This window comes from Lycorma delicatula, chromosome 13 (genome assembly GCF_047948215.1).
Source record: "Lycorma delicatula isolate Av1 chromosome 13, ASM4794821v1, whole genome shotgun sequence".
Taxonomy (NCBI): domain Eukaryota; kingdom Metazoa; phylum Arthropoda; class Insecta; order Hemiptera; family Fulgoridae; genus Lycorma; species Lycorma delicatula.
This window is the reverse complement of record NC_134467.1, coordinates 11618683-11635970: the sequence shown is the minus strand read 5'-3', so window position 1 is coordinate 11635970 and position 17288 is coordinate 11618683. Positions and strand designations below refer to the sequence as shown.

Here is a 17288-nt window from a genome sequence, read left to right as displayed (position 1 = left end):
AAAAACAGGTTTTACTTAATTTGATAACACACGGACATGTACAGTATTAAAAAATGCGCAGAATGAAATTATCTGATAGTTGAGAATGTAAGATTTATGTTGAAGTTAAAAGATTAGTATAGAAGACAAAGGAATGAAGAACTGCATCAAACCAGATTTAAAAATTACTATTAAAAGAAGAAAGTTGCATAAAAATAGGTTTTAAGTATTAAATTTCAAAAATTAATTCTAATTAAGCATACATTACAAAATAACAACCATGAAACAAGTAAATTGAGAAATATCATAAAATTACCTTTAAAACAGAAAATAAAATAATTCATTTTGAAATCTCTAAATGAATCACTAAAAATACAAACTCCTTACAATAATATTATTATACAATTTTAGAATCATTTCAACAAAAATACTGCTTTATCCTAGGAACAGAAACCCTAATTGTTGAAATGCGATTCAGCAAGTTAAACACTTTGTTAAGTATATTTAAAATAAAAGTTATGAAGATATTAATACACAAGTCTAATTCTTAAAAAAGAAATAATAAATACTGCATAACTGAGTATGGACTGGTGCTGAATATTTGCAACATTTACCAATGTATCCTTTTAGCCTTCAATTCCACTCATTTTTAAATTTTGTTGGTTGAATATATTATCGCATGTTTATGTTAAATAAATCACAATTTTTTTTTTATAAAAATATAGTTTTTTATATTAAACTGAAGTAGATTGACAATTCTATAAACAAATAAAGGCTAAGTAAATAATAGACTTTTTTTACGTTAGCACTTTCAGTGCAACCATATATTTAAAAAAAAAATCAGCTCTAGCGAGTTCTAGAGTAAATTACTAAAAGTGAGTATAACAATACCAGTAATAATACAGGATGAGGCATTTAGCGTTACCCATTTTGAGTAGGCAACACTGCTTATGTGGCTGACATCATTGATAGAGGTGGTTCCATGTGGCCTTGGATTCACTGAACAAGTTTAGTTAAACATTCGGTGAAGATCGACAACACGGGACTACACTTTCAACAAAAGTAATCGGTTAGTAGTGCGAAATCCTTACTCGTTGAAATATTTTCCAGTCAGCTGAAAATGTCAAATGTGTGAAAACAGCCTTGGAAGGGAGTCATATGTGCAACAGATTTTACATCGTGATTTGTATTTTCATCTGTATAAACTGTAGATCGCCCAAGCATTAATTGCTACGCACAAAGCGTCCTGCGTCCATTGTTGCCAAGAAATGATGCTATTGTATCACATGTACGATGATCTCAAGAAAAGCCTTCATAAATGATAAAGCAATATTCTCGCTCAGCAGTTCTGAAAACAATCAAATCTGCCGATACTGGGCACCTATAAATCCACATTGACTCCATGAGCGGCCACCACTCAGTCCTAAGAAGTGTGGTGTGCCATTTCAGTACAGGAAATAATTGCCCTTACTTTTTCAAGGGTAATTACTGTAAACGCCGAACATTATAATCACATGTTGAAAACCTTTTTCCTACCTGAGATGAGTCATTGGAGTTGGAATATGGCAAGAACTCCCATAAACTCTCAATGACCACCCAAGGACTGCATTCTCTGGGCGAGTTCTCTTTCAGTTTGTTGACATTCTTCGGACCATGCCGTGGCAAACATTTTTATGGAGGTATGTGAAAGCTCAAGTTTTCACTCACATCCTTTCTTATATTAACAGACTTCAAATGTAATTCATGAGGTCCAAATACTATGCAGGACATTGTTCGTCGCATCATGTCAAGTGCATTTGTCATTTAATACATTTTCAGAACATGAGGCCTGTTTAGAGAATCCAAGTCACTGACTTTCTTCGCTATTCACAGTTGCTTTTATTTTTGCATACAGTAAATGTGTTATACTAGTTTCAAAATCAGTACCTTTAAATGCTGCAGCATCCTGTAATGATTACAATGAATAAGACTATAAAACAAGAATTTTACAAAAATTCTGCGAACTTGATCCAATATGAACAATTTAATACAGCAAATAGTAAAGGGAAAAATACTCTGGAGAACCTATCAATATTTATAGCTCTTATTCTATTTCTTGCTGCAATATTGACAGTTGGACGGGATGCTGGAGGCGGTGGAGGAGGTGGTACAGGCGGTGGATGTGCGTGTATTGGCTGACCACCAGCAGACAATAAACGAGAGTTTTCCTGATAAACAAAACAAAATATATCAACAGTAATATTGCAGGAGTCCACTTTTATCTGTACTTTCAATCTCATACAATTATGTAATCGTACTTGATGAATTTCTATTCTAATTGAATCTATGTCCTGTTACAAATTATCAATTTAACATGTAGCATAATTTATTTAAAATAATATAAAATATCTCAAATGATTGAAAATAAAAACAAAAAAAAATCTGCAATTGAAAATTTTGCTTGTTCAAATTTTCAAAGTTATAGGAATCAGGAGTTTCAGTATTCATAATAACAACATTTCTAAAGAGAGTTTAATTTTATGACAATAATAAGGAAAACTGTAAAATTGAAGATTTGAGGCTTTTAAAAATCTGGTATTGGGAGAGAATCTTAAAAATTATACAGTATTATGTTGCAGCAAAAAAAAATCAGTAAATGCAGAGTGGGAAACACAGTGGTTGCTGCATGACTGGTTTCATAATTTGTTTTATTAATGTTGGGTAAAAATGATTCACATTTAAGTTTACTAATTCTCTACTAACCACAAAAAATCTTATTAATAAATCTTGAGAATGTTTGTTACATCATTGAGAACTGTAAACATAAACCACCAAAGCCCTAGTTAACAACAGAAAAAGTATTAGACATTCTTAATAATCTTGCAGTCGATTCATTGACATAAAAAAGTACTTACAGACACTTTTGTCTATACAAAGTGTGCAGTATACCCTTAAAATGTTAAAGCTACACTCCTATTGTAAAACATTTTAAAGCGTTTAGGTTTGTCAATCAACCTTTATTTTATGTGGTTTACTGGTTTTACTCAGGTCAGAATTGGTATTCTAGATAATATTTTCTTTTCTGATGAGGTCTGATTTCATCTTACTAACATCAATTTAGGATAACAGATCTAAGATTTGGTCAATTGATTCTTTGATTCAAGAAGATAATATGAAACCTATCTCCAATTAAGAAAATAGAGACATGGTGGCACTTGTACATTTTCTTTTCTTTTTTACATGATCATTATTGGAGTCCAATATCTCATGGTTCCAATAAGTGGTGCTACCCATTTTTGAATGATAAGTTTTTCGGCAATATTGTTTTAAGATATGAAATTTCAATGAGCTTGTGATCTTACATTCCCAATTTGTTCCAAGCTTTTATAGGGTATTTACAAGTTTCTGAAATACATTCCAAAATTTTTTAAAAGTTGAAACCTTGGATAAAAGAAAGAATACTACTTATTTTTACAACAGAATACATTCTAGAACCACATAAAATGAGTTAACCTCTGAAAATGAGAAAAGGGAGGTTCAGAATTTATTATAAATATTTACCAATAAAAAAAAATTTTAATTCATTTGTAAAACTTTTTGGATGGTGTTTTAACTCCCACACTCATTATGAACAATTTTTAATCTGCTTGTGGTGAATAAAATACAATGAAGAGATAAACAATATAATACAATATATAAAATTTTGTAGACTTTGGTTAATGAACAAATTTTTTATTCGTTTTTCCTTTTAAGTATCAACCTTATTGCCTCTGACACTAAGGGATAGAATTGAGTAACTTTTTGTTCTGCATGAACATACAAGTTAGTCGGTTGTTTAATGCAGTAGTCTGATGTGAGTTCGACAACTTCAGGTGAGATTTTTTTCTAAGTCCTAGGCTTAATATAAGGGGAAACTTCCATCTTTCCTATCCTCACTATATTTCCTTACTCAAACGTCCCCTCTTGGATCTCGACCTATCCCAAACCGCTATATCTTTTTACCCCCTCCCACCACAAAAATTCTGACCCCAGATTTGGGGGGATACATTTAACCGACCCTCCCCAAATATATACCATGTGGGGTGTCGTTAGACATGTTTTCTGCCCTCGACATGCTAGTGGTGACCAATTTTCTGGGAAGCATCATATAAGCTGACAAATTCCAATTTAAGATGTCAGAATCTTCTGATAAGATGGAAATGCAGGGGATTTTTAAGAAAAGCTATAAAACTGCGAGGTTTTTCAAGGTAACTCTCTCCACAAGCTTGATAAATATAACTATGGTGGAAGAAGTGGTGTCAGGTTCCACGGAAAGATCAAGGAAGAGACCCAGAGTGAGTGATTCGGATTCTGAGACCTCGGAGATTGAGATGCCACTGAATGACATTTAGATTCTAGTGCATCTCTGCAAGACAACCCCTACTATAAAGAAATGGATCAAGGAAGCTGTCACATGTGTCCATGACTAAGTGAAAGACTTGGCGGAATGGACTAGTGAATTACTGAAAGTGAAAGTAACTGCTGACAAGTACACACAAACCATAAGGGGAGATCCAGGTATCATGAGGAACTGAAGGAGGTGGCCTCATGCGGTTTTTGAGAACACATAAGAGAAAGATGGCATTCTGGAAGAAGAGGACCAGTGTGCAAAGGTTTTAATTTTGAATCTATTGGGGGATAAGATAATATCATAAATTACATGCTCTCTAGTGATACGACATGGAAGATCTAATTACCAAGATCTTAAAAACCAAAGGGAAAGATCTACGTGAGTGGTGTGAGGACTAAAGCGACCTACAAGGTGGAATCCTAGAGAAGCTACAGCTTTAGAGCAAAGGGGTGATGGATAGCCCCTGCCATTCATAGAATGGCAGCTCCTGCCATTCATCCACGCTTACGAGGAAGGCACCTCCCGGGGTAGCGTAATGCTTAATTGCTAGCCCGTCCACCGGGGGGGGGGGGGGGGAGTATCAGTCAGATATGCGGTTTAGTCAGTAGGGTGCAGGCACACATACACTATCTTAATAATACTATCAGAATCAGTTAGCAAGTCCAACATTTTCAAAATTTATCAATAAGATTTTCAGTGGTGAGTAGAAAATAAGTAAACTTAGCTGTGAATCATTTTTACCCAACATTAATAAAACAAATTATGAAACTAAAGTCATGCAGCAACCATTATGTTTCTTACTTTGCATTTACTGACTATTTTTGCTGCAATATAATTTCTGATTGAAATTTAATTTGAAAATGAAACAAATGAATTATTAAAAATATTTTTAAATAATTTTTTTTACATTTTAATAATTAAAAAGTAATCAAAATAATTATAATTTTTACGTATAAATCATGTCAATATAAACTGTTATTATGAATATTATTTATTAATCCTTCTGTGATTTTGTAAAAGAAGAGTATCTCATTACAAAATATAAGCATTACAACCATAACAAACTAACAAATTTAGGTTAGTTTATTTATTAAACTATCTTTCCTGAGGTTTCCATCCACACAAAATGTCAAAAATTTATATAGATCTAACAATATAAATTTTATTAAGGGCAATTCCTAAAATATTTAGACGGCAGTATCAATGTAATAACCTAACCTCAATCTTGAACAAAAGTAATTTCATATAAAACTAATAAAAATTAATTGTTGCTCAACTGAAAAAATGTAATTCATTTAATACTAGGTCTGCATCATACTAGAAACAGAAAAATCACACAATTAAAATAACTTATGCATCTATAAATTCAAAATATAAAAATAGCTCAATTGTTCCTAATTGTTTGTTTAAACAGTCACATGAAGTAATGAATAGTGAAAAAAAATAAACTAAATGCAAGCAATTTAGAGTGTTATATTTTTTTAAATAGTAATTTGAAAAGCGTAAAATTGTGTAAGTTTTCCTTTTTCATTCATGGATATTAAATTCAATCCCAAATATATCGTTCACATGTTTATCGATTAGAATAACGCTACTTGATGTGTGTATTTATCAATGAGAGTTGATAATCATATTACGTAACCAAGATACAAAATAAATGATAATTAAACACACTTCAGAGAAAGATTTAAAACAAAATAGATCGGTATCAGTTATTTTCCGTAAACATTATGTGACAATTCTGATAAAGATTATCAAAACAATCGCTGACAATTTTTTGGTAATATTAAAATTATACAATACACTAAGAAAAAAGAAAATTAAGACGTGATTAATTAAAACAGATTATTAATTACCTTAGCGGTTATGTCAAATATTTTTTCAGGTTTTTTAGGTTCAGGCGGTTTTGGAGCATCTGAATCACCCAGAACAATGTTTACTAAACAATATTCCATTAATGCCATAAACACAAAACTGAAACATGACATTAAAAAGGAATTTGGTGAATTATTAAATATTAAATAATACTATAATTACTGTATAGATTACAAACAGAAAATATTTAATTATTAAATACTACTAAAAATCATTCAACTCTCTAGGGACGTAAGTAGATTTGCATCTGTTAATACTAGATAAGAAAATAATCAGCTCACTGTACTTCACGTTATATAATTTTTGATTCAATTCTGTTCATAAATTACCAGATTTCAATATGGCACATGTGGAATCATTTTATTCAGAAAAGTACACATTTTCTAACAAATTGTATCACTTTATCAAATGAAACCATACTGAAAATTTTGCGCAACAAAATTTCCATTCTGTATTTTCACCCAAAACCTTATTCATATTAGGAAAACACAGGTAAATTTAATTCTGTTTAAAAATGCTGCAATAAGTCTTAATATTAAATTTTATGTCAGGAAATAAAATGTATAACATTCCCTGATTTTTTCCTCTAGTCACATCAAATAATTATTACTGAGTAAATGATTTAGTCTGTTTGCATCATTTTACTTCCCTGGCATCATAGCTCTAGTTCATGCTGCAAGAAGTGAAGTATAGTAATAAGTCAAAAAATGGGGTATGGATTTATTTTGCATTTCTTGAAATTTCATTACCAAGGGAACCCAAAAATAAAAATTGGGGGTATATTCATGTATGGGGGTATACACATGAGACGAGCAATAATTTTTTTTTAAATTAAATCAAATAGGTCACAAGAAGGTATGAAACATTTTTTAAACACTGTTTCATTCTTAGGTAAAACAAAAAAGCTGACAAAGTATTGCCACACGACAATGTAGTATAATGCAAAATGCTTCACCACTAAGTTCTTGAAATTCAAACATTAACGGTCTGAATTTTATGTTTATAATAAAGTAATTTCATCTTTTTATAAAGAACTAGCATCACCGTCGGCTTCGCCTACCCTATATGGTTACTCTTGTTTCTCGTTGTGGTCAGCAGATGTTTAGCCAGTCAGAGCTAAACAACCTTCCTGTTCAGACTGCCTTATGTTCATTAAACTCATGCTTGTGAAAATAAAAATGATAAATAAAAATTAAAGCATGTTCAATTAATAAAAACTAACAGTGTAATGTAATTTCAATTTGTGGGTAGGTAAAGGACCCACTAATTGATTTTTTAATTTTCCGTCGCGGCTTTACTCGCAAAATGTATAATCCAAATTAAAAACATAAATTACCATCACAATGTTATCAAATCTCATAAAGGTTTATTCAATTGGTACCATAATGGCAAAAATGTAAAAAACAATTTTTTTTTTTACTACATAAAATATTTAGATTAAATAATCCAAAAATGGTTTTTGGTTATTCATCTGAAGAGTACTTGCAAGCCCAATTAAGTAAATATCTCGTTTAGTATAATAAGAAATGGGGAAAATTTGCAATCATTGTTCAAGATTTTTTTTACCTTTCTTCACCCACTTTCAAGGAAGAATTTCAAAAAATTTAAAATTGGTTTTTAGTTAGTTACCCACATGAAAATTACACATACCAATAATCAAGTTGATATCTTCATTTGTTACAGAGAAATTTAAAAAAAACAGTAAAATTTAATGTTTCCTCATTTTAACATTTCAAACTTGGAATTTTATACCGGTTAATTTTTACCACGAAATTGAAAAAATAGTAAATACAAATATACTGTAATTCAAAAAATAGTAAAATGTTATGTTTCCCCAATTTATCCCTTAAACGTGGAATTTTTCAAAATGACAAAAAAACTGGTTGATATCTGAAGACTTTGTGCCAATTCAACTGCGGGAGTGGCTTGTTATAAGAAAGGAGCATGAGAATTTAGCTGCTCACCACCTTGCGACACGAATGAGAAGTGCAGCACCGTAATGGATTATTTATTATTTACATATTTTAATAAATAATTTTCCATCTTAATATAATCTATGGCACTCCGGATTACATAATGAAGCTGCTGTTAAAATTTTCTAGCAATTAGTTCAGCAGTTCTTGAGATTTTTGTTAACATACAAATAAATGTTTCCCCTTTGTGTAATAGAAAGATAACAAAAATGTACTAACATGATTAGAAAACTTTTTGGTAACTAAATTTTCACTTTTCTTAAGAAATTATGATATTTTTTTTTTTTTTGTCTTCAGTCATTTGACTGGTTTGATGCAGCTCTCCAAGATTCCCTATCTAGTGCTAGTCGTTTCATTTCAGTATACCCTCTACATCCTACATCCCCAACAATTTGTTTTACATACTCCAAACGTGGCCTGCCTACACAATTTTTCCCTTCTACCTGTCCTTCCAATATTAAAGCGACTATTCCAGGATGCCTTAGTATGTGGCCTATAAGTCTGTCTCTTCTTTTAACTATATTTTTCCAAATGCTTCTTTCTTCATCTATTTGCCGCAATACCTCTTCATTTGTCACTTTATCCACCCATCTGATTTTTAACATTCTCCTATAGCACCACATTTCAAAAGCTTCTAATCTTTTCTTCTCAGATACTCCGATTGTCCAAGTTTCACTTCCATATAAAGCGACACTCCAAACATACACTTTCAAAAATCTTTTCCTGACATTTAAATTAATTTTTGATGTAAACAAATTATATTTCTTACTGAAGGCTAGTTTAGCTTGTGCTATTCGGCATTTTATATCGCTCCTGCTTCGTCTATCTTTAGTAATTTTACTTCCCAAATAACAAAATTCTTCTACCTCCATAATCTTTTCTCCTCCTATTTTCACATTCAGCGGTCCATCTTTGTTATTTCTACTACATTTCATTACTTTTGTTTTGTTCTTGTTTATTTTCATGCGATAGTTCGCATGAAAATAAGAAATTATGATATTAAATAATATTAAAAAGTAAAACTTCACGCTTATAATAAAAATAAAATATACAAACACATTAGAAATTTTTTTATTTTCAAATTTTACTTAAATTTCTTTCGGTCCATTGTAATATGAAATTAAAGCCTTAAAATAAAATACTTGACCACTTTATTCGCTTATTGCTAACTTTTATAAATTTATAAGTATCATGAAATCTAGAGGTTGAAATTTTGTTGCTTATTTAAATTTGCAACAGTAAATAAATAACAATTTACAAAGATAAAATTTTTTATTTCAGTACAACACAAATAAAAAAATCAGGAGTTCAAGTATCAAGGGGGCTTTTTTTTATTGATTATGATGATTACCAATATAAGATTCAAGCATTCAAATTCCCAAATTTCGAATAATTTTTTTTTTTTTGATTTTATGGCTTTGTTACTCTGTGGGGAATTAGGAAAAATGTATTTATAAAGAAGTGATCACTTACAGAAAAAAATAAATTTAAAAGAGAATTGTTTTAAAATATAAAAATAACTTATAACTTTTATGAAAGTAATGAGAAAGACTGCTTTTCATTTTGGGTTCAGAACATGATTTAGGTGCCAAAGTTACTTTAATAACCCTTTAAAGTTAATAATTTAATAACTTTAATTTTAATAACCCTTTTAAGTGATGAAGAAAAATACAAAAACCTTTCTTTTAATAATAAAAATTAAGAGTTAGAACAACTAAAAAAAAACAAATACATTTTTTAGAGGTGAAGAATAAATTTAAAAAAAGATTTCTACAAAATATTTGTTTATAGGTTAAACTACAAATTTACTTAAGTAAAATTTTCTCTAAATCTAATGTCCCCTTCAATAAAGGCTAAAATAAGCAAAAAAGAATTTCCAAAACATTTTTCTGCATATTAGGTCCAGGGTCTATAATTTAAAAATATTCTAGGCATTTTTTGATAGCTCTATATATGAAGTATAATGTTTCAAAAAAATTTTTGAAAAATATTTAAATCAAAGAGAGGAAGAGCAAAAGAACAAAAAACATTTATTTTAATTTAACAGGTGGAGGTTGATGTTTTGAAAAATTTTTTTTATTATTTATACATATATATTGTAGGTAACAGAATTACTTTAATAAAGTTTTCTCTAAAATGCCTCTGAAGGAAATTGAAATTGATTTTTACACAATATCTCCATCCTCTTAATAAATTTTGAAAAGATTAATATTATCAATGCCTCATCTGTAGAAATATTTGAGTTAAATTTGAAGAAAACTGATTTTGGTCAATCCTGAAAGGCCAAAATTTATAAATAAGGCCAAAAGCACATCCATAGATTCATATGTTTTTTTTTTTTTGGTTTAGATGAACTAGCTGGACCATAGATTTGCAAAAAAATCCCTGATACCCGATTTGTGACATGATCATCGCACTTTCCACTTTCACGTTCTATTCTAGCTGTATTCACAGGAAAAGTAAGAAAAATATTACAACACAATCTGTGAAAATATTACTATGAACCTAATAGTGTGTTTGATTTTGGATATTAAAAAATATTATTTTTTTAAAAATAAACTTCTTACAATCATACTGATCTAATTGTTGACATTGAACTTTACAAAATGAAACAGTCACAGTATATTCAAATATAAATTTGTTACAAATTTGATTCAGGGCTCTCACCCTAAAGATTAAGTTATAATAATTTGATATCTATTTAAGTATACCTTATGGAAATATCCAGAAAGCTTAAAAAATAATTAAAAGCATATTTTCATTCATTTTTAATTTATGCATTGATTTTTAATTTTAAAAATTCACCACGTAAGGTCAAAGTTTGTGTGTCAGGATTTTGTAACATATAAAAAATTTCAAGCCTGAATAGAATTCAAATCTAGGAAAACCTTCAAATTGCCATTATTACAAAACTCTTTCATAAGTATATTTTATTGTTCACAAGAGATCCATATAAAAATAAATATCACGACTACTTTTAAGACTTTATAACAAATGTAAAAATCACTCTACTTTATCAGAAACAATAAAATCTTTATATTAATTTTCAAAACAATAAATAAAATTTATACTATATTTTTCTTTTTCTAATGGTTAATTTGTCATCACAAATCAGTTGTTTATTAAACTTGAAGGTTTTGAGGTTCAAATCCTAGTAAAAGTTACTTGATTTTATGCAGATCTGAATACTAGACTGTAGATACCGATATACTTTGGTGGTTTGGAGTTCAATTAACCACTTGTCTCAGGAATGGTTGGCCTGAGTCTGAACAAGACTACAACTCATTTACATGTCATATGCATTATCCTCATCTCATCGAGCTGTGGGGGGAGGTCGCTTATTGTTTATTAGTCGAACAGATTCCAATGTGCATGTAAGATAAATAAAATAAATAATATTTAACTTTAATTTCAAGGAAAATAAACTTACACGGTGCAGGCAGACATAAACGAGTCAACCGCTTTCAAATAAGACACCGGTGGTAAAGACGCTTGTGATTTGGCATGCTGAGTAGACAGTGTCAATAAAGAAGTAACACCAAGTGTAACACGTGCTGGAGCCGCTTCTGGTTTAATCCAAAATGACACCCACTAAAAACAAGTAAAGATATAAATAACATTTATTTTATTTAGGTTTTACCTAACAGAACTGCTTTTAAATACATTATCATCTATACAAGGGTTATTTTTTTCAAGGTCCGATCGGTCACGAAATTAAAACCACGGTGAAAATAAAAAATTTTTTATTTGTAACAAGTACTTACATAGTTACGCTATTTCTCTACATAGTCGCCACTCCGATTTAGACATTTTTCATATAGCGTGGTACCAACTTTCCAATACCCTCGTCATAGAACGGAGCCTTCTGTGTTTTCAGCCATGTTTCTACACTGGTCTGCAGCTCTTGGTGGAATTCATGGAATGTGGCATGACCATCACTGCAGCCTCATACTGCGTGACTCTTCAATATCTACGAAGGGCAATTCAGAATAAGCGGAGAGGAATGTTGTCATCAGGCACTGTCTTTCTCCATGGCAATGCTCGGCCGCACAGTGCAGCTGTAACAAAGAAGCTCCTGCAGCGTTTTCATTGGGAAGTGTTTGATCACCCACCATAGAGCCTGGACTTGGCTCCATCCGATTTTCACCCCTTTGCTCACATGAAATGCTGGCTAGGAGGACAACATTTCGGCACAGAAATGTTGTCCTCCGTTCTATTGTCTGCCGTTGAAATGGTGGCATTTCAACGGCATTTCCATTGGTTATTGTTCTGTTGTCCGCCGTTGAAATGGCGGCTCCGTTCTATGACGAGGGTATTGGAAAGTTGGTACCACGCTACAACAAATGTCTAAATCGGAGTGGCGACTATGTCGAGAAATAGCGTAACTATGTAAGTACTTGTTACAAATAAAAATTTTTTATTTTCACTGTGATTTTAATTTTGTGACCGATCGGACCTTGAAAAAAAATAACCCTCGTATGTGCTAAGGATATTAATAAATTCAAGGCCGAACATAGAGGAAGTGAAAGAACTTCAGTTTTTTTATATCAGTGGTAAATAATCCATTGTTATGGGAACAGTCCAAATTGCTGATATTAACCGACAATACTATAGTATAAACAGAATATATTCTTGGGAAAATATTTTTTAGTTTTTTATTAAACAAGACTGAGAAAGTATGATTGTATTCTCTTATTACAAAAAAAAATTATTAATATCTTTATTTTTAATAAATATATGTATTACAATTAATTTAAAAATGTTTTGATAGAATATTTATAAAAAATGTTTTTCTGTTTCAAAGAGATCTGAACAACAATCTTAGTTCAAGTGGAGCGAGCCTTCTTCATGATAACGCAATCCATTTCAAAGTAAAAAAAAACACAACAGTCATTGCAATAAAATGGAATTAACTTCTTTCAACCTAGGCGTGGAGAATTTCCTAATTAGAAATGGCATTTTTAATATGTTATTAAGGATACGATGAAGAAACTTAATGATTTAAAAAAGATATGAAAAATTTCTTTATGCAAATTTTTGAAAAATTCAGCATCAACTCCATTTAGAATATTACTATGATCTTACTCCAAAAGATAAATAGCTGTGAGGGAGATAATTGGGAGGGGGGATACTGACTACTAACATTGTCATATTATATTTACCTATCAATAGGTATTATAAAGCTGATGTTAAATCGAATTTTGTAATTTAAAAGAATTTTTTATCTTTTACATCTTGACTTAGATAAATCATAAAATGTCTGAACATAAGTGGCCAGGATAATGTACAAAGAATTTAGATCTATGATCTATTTAGATCTAATGTACAATAGATATATGATATTGGTTATTTTCCACCCTGTAAATACATCAAGGATAATAGTCATTTTTCTCATTAAAAAAATTATGCTAACGATATAAGTTTATTAAAAGAAATGAAATTTAATAAACTTACCGACATTATGACTATAAGACACGTCGGTATGTAAGTATGGAATAAATAGTAACCAAGACGTCTCTTAAGGACAAATATTACTTCCAGACATGTGAAATTACCTGGTAAAGAACAAAATATATCATAATTAAAAAGTACAGTGTTATAAAACATTCAATCATTATATATTTATTTATTTTATGAATATACTTGTGTATGTATATACATATATACACATATATGTCCTTATTTATATATTTATATATATATATAGGGCAAATTAATTACTGGACATTCACAAATTGTACAGATATGATTTTTTTTTTTAAATAAAGTTGCTTTTTATTAAATAACATCTGTGTTTGGATTAATTTGCACATACTACATATATTTACTTAAATTACATTTTTTGTAGTCTGTATTTCCTCTGTACATAAATTCTAGCTAATTACAAAATATAAATTTATTTAGCCACTCCACAAGTATATAAATAAAAACACTCTTGCCTTACTTTTCTATTTCCATCAAAGCGCTTTTGGGCCTAAGCCCGATGGGCATAGCCCATCTTCAGTAATGTTTTTTTTTCTCTTTTCAGATTTACATTTTTGGTAAGTTAAAATTTTTAGAACAAATATTTGTTCAGTTAATAATTTTTTTAATTTTAAAACTTTAATACTTAAAATGTCCTTATCATTTTATCTAATGTTAGCATAGTACTGTCTAAGCATTAACGTAGTATTAATATTTAAAAAATTTTAAAACAAATTTTTATTGACTGAACAAATATTTGTTCTAAAAATTTTAACTTACCAGAAGTGTAAATGTGAAAAGAGAAAAAAAGTGCTTGATGGAAAGAGAAAAGTAAGGTAAGAGTGTTCTTTATTTCTGTACTTGTGGCGTGGCTGAATAAGTTTATATTTTGTAATTCGCTACTATATATATATATATATATATATATAGAATGATTCTAAACTGCATGGGAATCTCTCAATCTCAAAATATAAACACAGGTCCGAAAACGATTCGGTAGTGAGTTTCAGCTCACAAAACATTTAACTCTTCTTTCTGCTTCCTTTGTGAAATTAAACCGTATTAAAATTCTTGGGCTACAAATCGAGGGATACTTTAGAGAAGTCTCCAAATTAAAACGATAAGAAAAATGGCATGATTAATTGGTTACAAAAGAACAATATTCCGTTTAATAAAGCAATTTTAAAATCGCAATTGTATGACATAATTAAATCACACAGAAATTCAAAAATAAAGTACTATTTTGATGAACTATTAAAAAAACATGGGTATTTAGGTTATGCGATTTCCACCTTACTATCGACTTAATCGAAATGGGCATATCGACTTATTCGACCAATCGAAATGGTATGGTCGGCTCTGAAAAGATATTTTAGTAGTAATACCACATTTTTAATATCATATATTAAAAAATAAATAAGGACGATTGGAAATCATATTGTGAACATGTAAAAAAGCTGAAACTGAGTGTAAGAAGATGGAACTGCTAATCCATAAAATGACTGATAAATTTAGCATACATCTAAACAGTGAAAGTTGAAGTGACTGTTCCAATGAACAGAGATAGAGAACTTGTACAGTAATGCAAGTTTTACGTATAACAATACAATCAACAATGAAAACCATTGCACAAAAAAAACAATTTTTAAAAATTCGAAATATTGTACAATTATAATTGTACATCTAATTTAGTGTAATTAAAGATATAATACACATTCAAGCACTAGTTATGATCTTTTTAGTTTAAAAATACATCCTACCCTACTAAATGGCATTTGTGTGTGTGTGCGCGCGCGCGCACACACACCCCTTAGCTTAGTACCGGAATGTACCGATCACTATCGGAAAATCGGATTCGTTAGTACATATCTCATGGTGGTCAGGTTATATATTTTTAATATTATTATTATGTGTGTATATATATATATATATATATCGAAGTTTTGGGAAAATTTAGTACTTTTTAACCGGATCCGAAAATATCTCGAAAGCGGTCGGTCCTAGCGCTCTGAACATTTTTTCGAACCCCCACGACAATACTTTATTTGCTTCCAGTGGTACCCGCCGGATTATAATATTTTCAAGTGCTACGCGGGCGCCGTTTGGAAATTGGGGAGGGGATGCAATGGGGTGCTACCGTAATATCTTGGCAACCGCTCGTTCGATTTTCACGATTCAAACGGCGTATGTATAAGCAGGTCGAGTGCTAACTGTTTAACGCATCGGGTACACTCTTGATAGACCGGAACTTGGTTATCCAGTAATTAAATCGTTTAGCCCACCGTAAAACGTACCGATCCGATCTTTCGCTATATGCGCTCAAGCCTGTGCGCTAGCGCAGCTGTAAAGTATAAACTTATGATGACTAAAAGGTAGAAAATAAAAAATATGTAAAAAAAATATGTTTAAAAACCACTTTTGAATTAAAAGTACTAAAATGTAAAAAAATATTTTTGGACGGTATCTCAGAATGGATTTGACAACAAGCTTTGATGGTGATATGTAAGATTATGTGAAAGTCATAGCTTCAAATTAAAAATTTGTTGTTTTTGCCAATTTTTTATTATGCGTTATGAATGGCCTAAGAGTGAGGGCAAACACGCATAAGAAAAAAATTGGTAAAAATATTCAATTTTTAATCTGAAGCTATGATTTTCACATAATGTTACATATCGCCATCAAAAGCTTGTTGTCAAATCCATTCTGGGATACCGTCCTAAAATTATTTTTTACCTCTTAGTGAGTTTAATTTAAGAATGGTGTTTTAACTTTTTTTTATATATTTTTTAATTGTTTATGTGATTGGTTTTCTTCAAAATATAATGAAATATAACCAGAAAGTACTGATCACTAGCGAAAAATCCTGATTCATTAGTATCAATTTCTTGAGTTAAATTTCTAATTTAACTTTTGTTTTACAATTTTCATCATTCAAAATAAAATATTTTTATACAAGAGGTAATCAAGTTTGGATACCTAATAATCCCATTCTAGGACGCCTACCGAAAGGCCTAGCAGCAGAGCTGTGTTGTAGGAACGTCCTGTAGCTAGTGTAAATTAAAACTCTTGTTTTTGAATCTTTATTTATTGAATTATTATTACTAATTAGGAAAAAAACGAATTACAACTAATAAAACATGAAAAATGTATAAATTAAATGTGCATAAATAAATGTACAACGACTGTTGTTATTCTATTAGATGGGTGTAAATGTTTTCAGGTTCAGTAGTAATGTAGTCTCAACCTTCTCCAACACAAGCTTTTTTTTTTCATTGTACAGACTATACTTTTGCTCAGAAGCAATCTGTTTACTACTGTCTGAAGAAGATAAGAAAGAACATTGAACTGGAAGCGACCTTGAAATTTCTAAATTTACATAAGCAAAAGATTGATTCTTAATATTGTGATGGTAATGAAACATACATTAATCATATAATTATAGATATTAAATGCAATAGATGATGTAACATCATTCAGAAATTCTTTCAAAACTGAAATAAGTGAACATTGAATACACATAATTACACAAATATTTTTGGAATCAGAAATGACTCTTTCTAATAGATTTTATGCTGATTGAACAATAATAAATTCACAGAATTACTGAGATACATTTTAATGGCCGTGTT

At 30.2% G+C, this 17288-nt stretch overlaps 1 protein-coding gene across 1 annotated transcript in view; it reads right to left on the bottom strand.

Annotated features, from left to right (window-relative positions):
* Window positions 1–253: 253 nt before the first annotated feature.
* Window positions 254–17288, bottom strand: part of LOC142333814 (glycine receptor subunit alpha-2-like) — a 49797-nt gene continuing 32762 nt past the window's right edge. The window contains exons 8-11 of the mRNA XM_075381350.1: window positions 13651–13751; window positions 11627–11787; window positions 6205–6322; window positions 254–2186 (exon numbers count right to left, since the gene is read on the bottom strand). Coding sequence (XP_075237465.1) covers window positions 1965–2186; window positions 6205–6322; window positions 11627–11787; window positions 13651–13751 — 602 coding nt within the window. The 3' untranslated portion in view covers window positions 254–1964. The remainder of the gene's footprint in view (window positions 2187–6204; window positions 6323–11626; window positions 11788–13650; window positions 13752–17288) is intronic.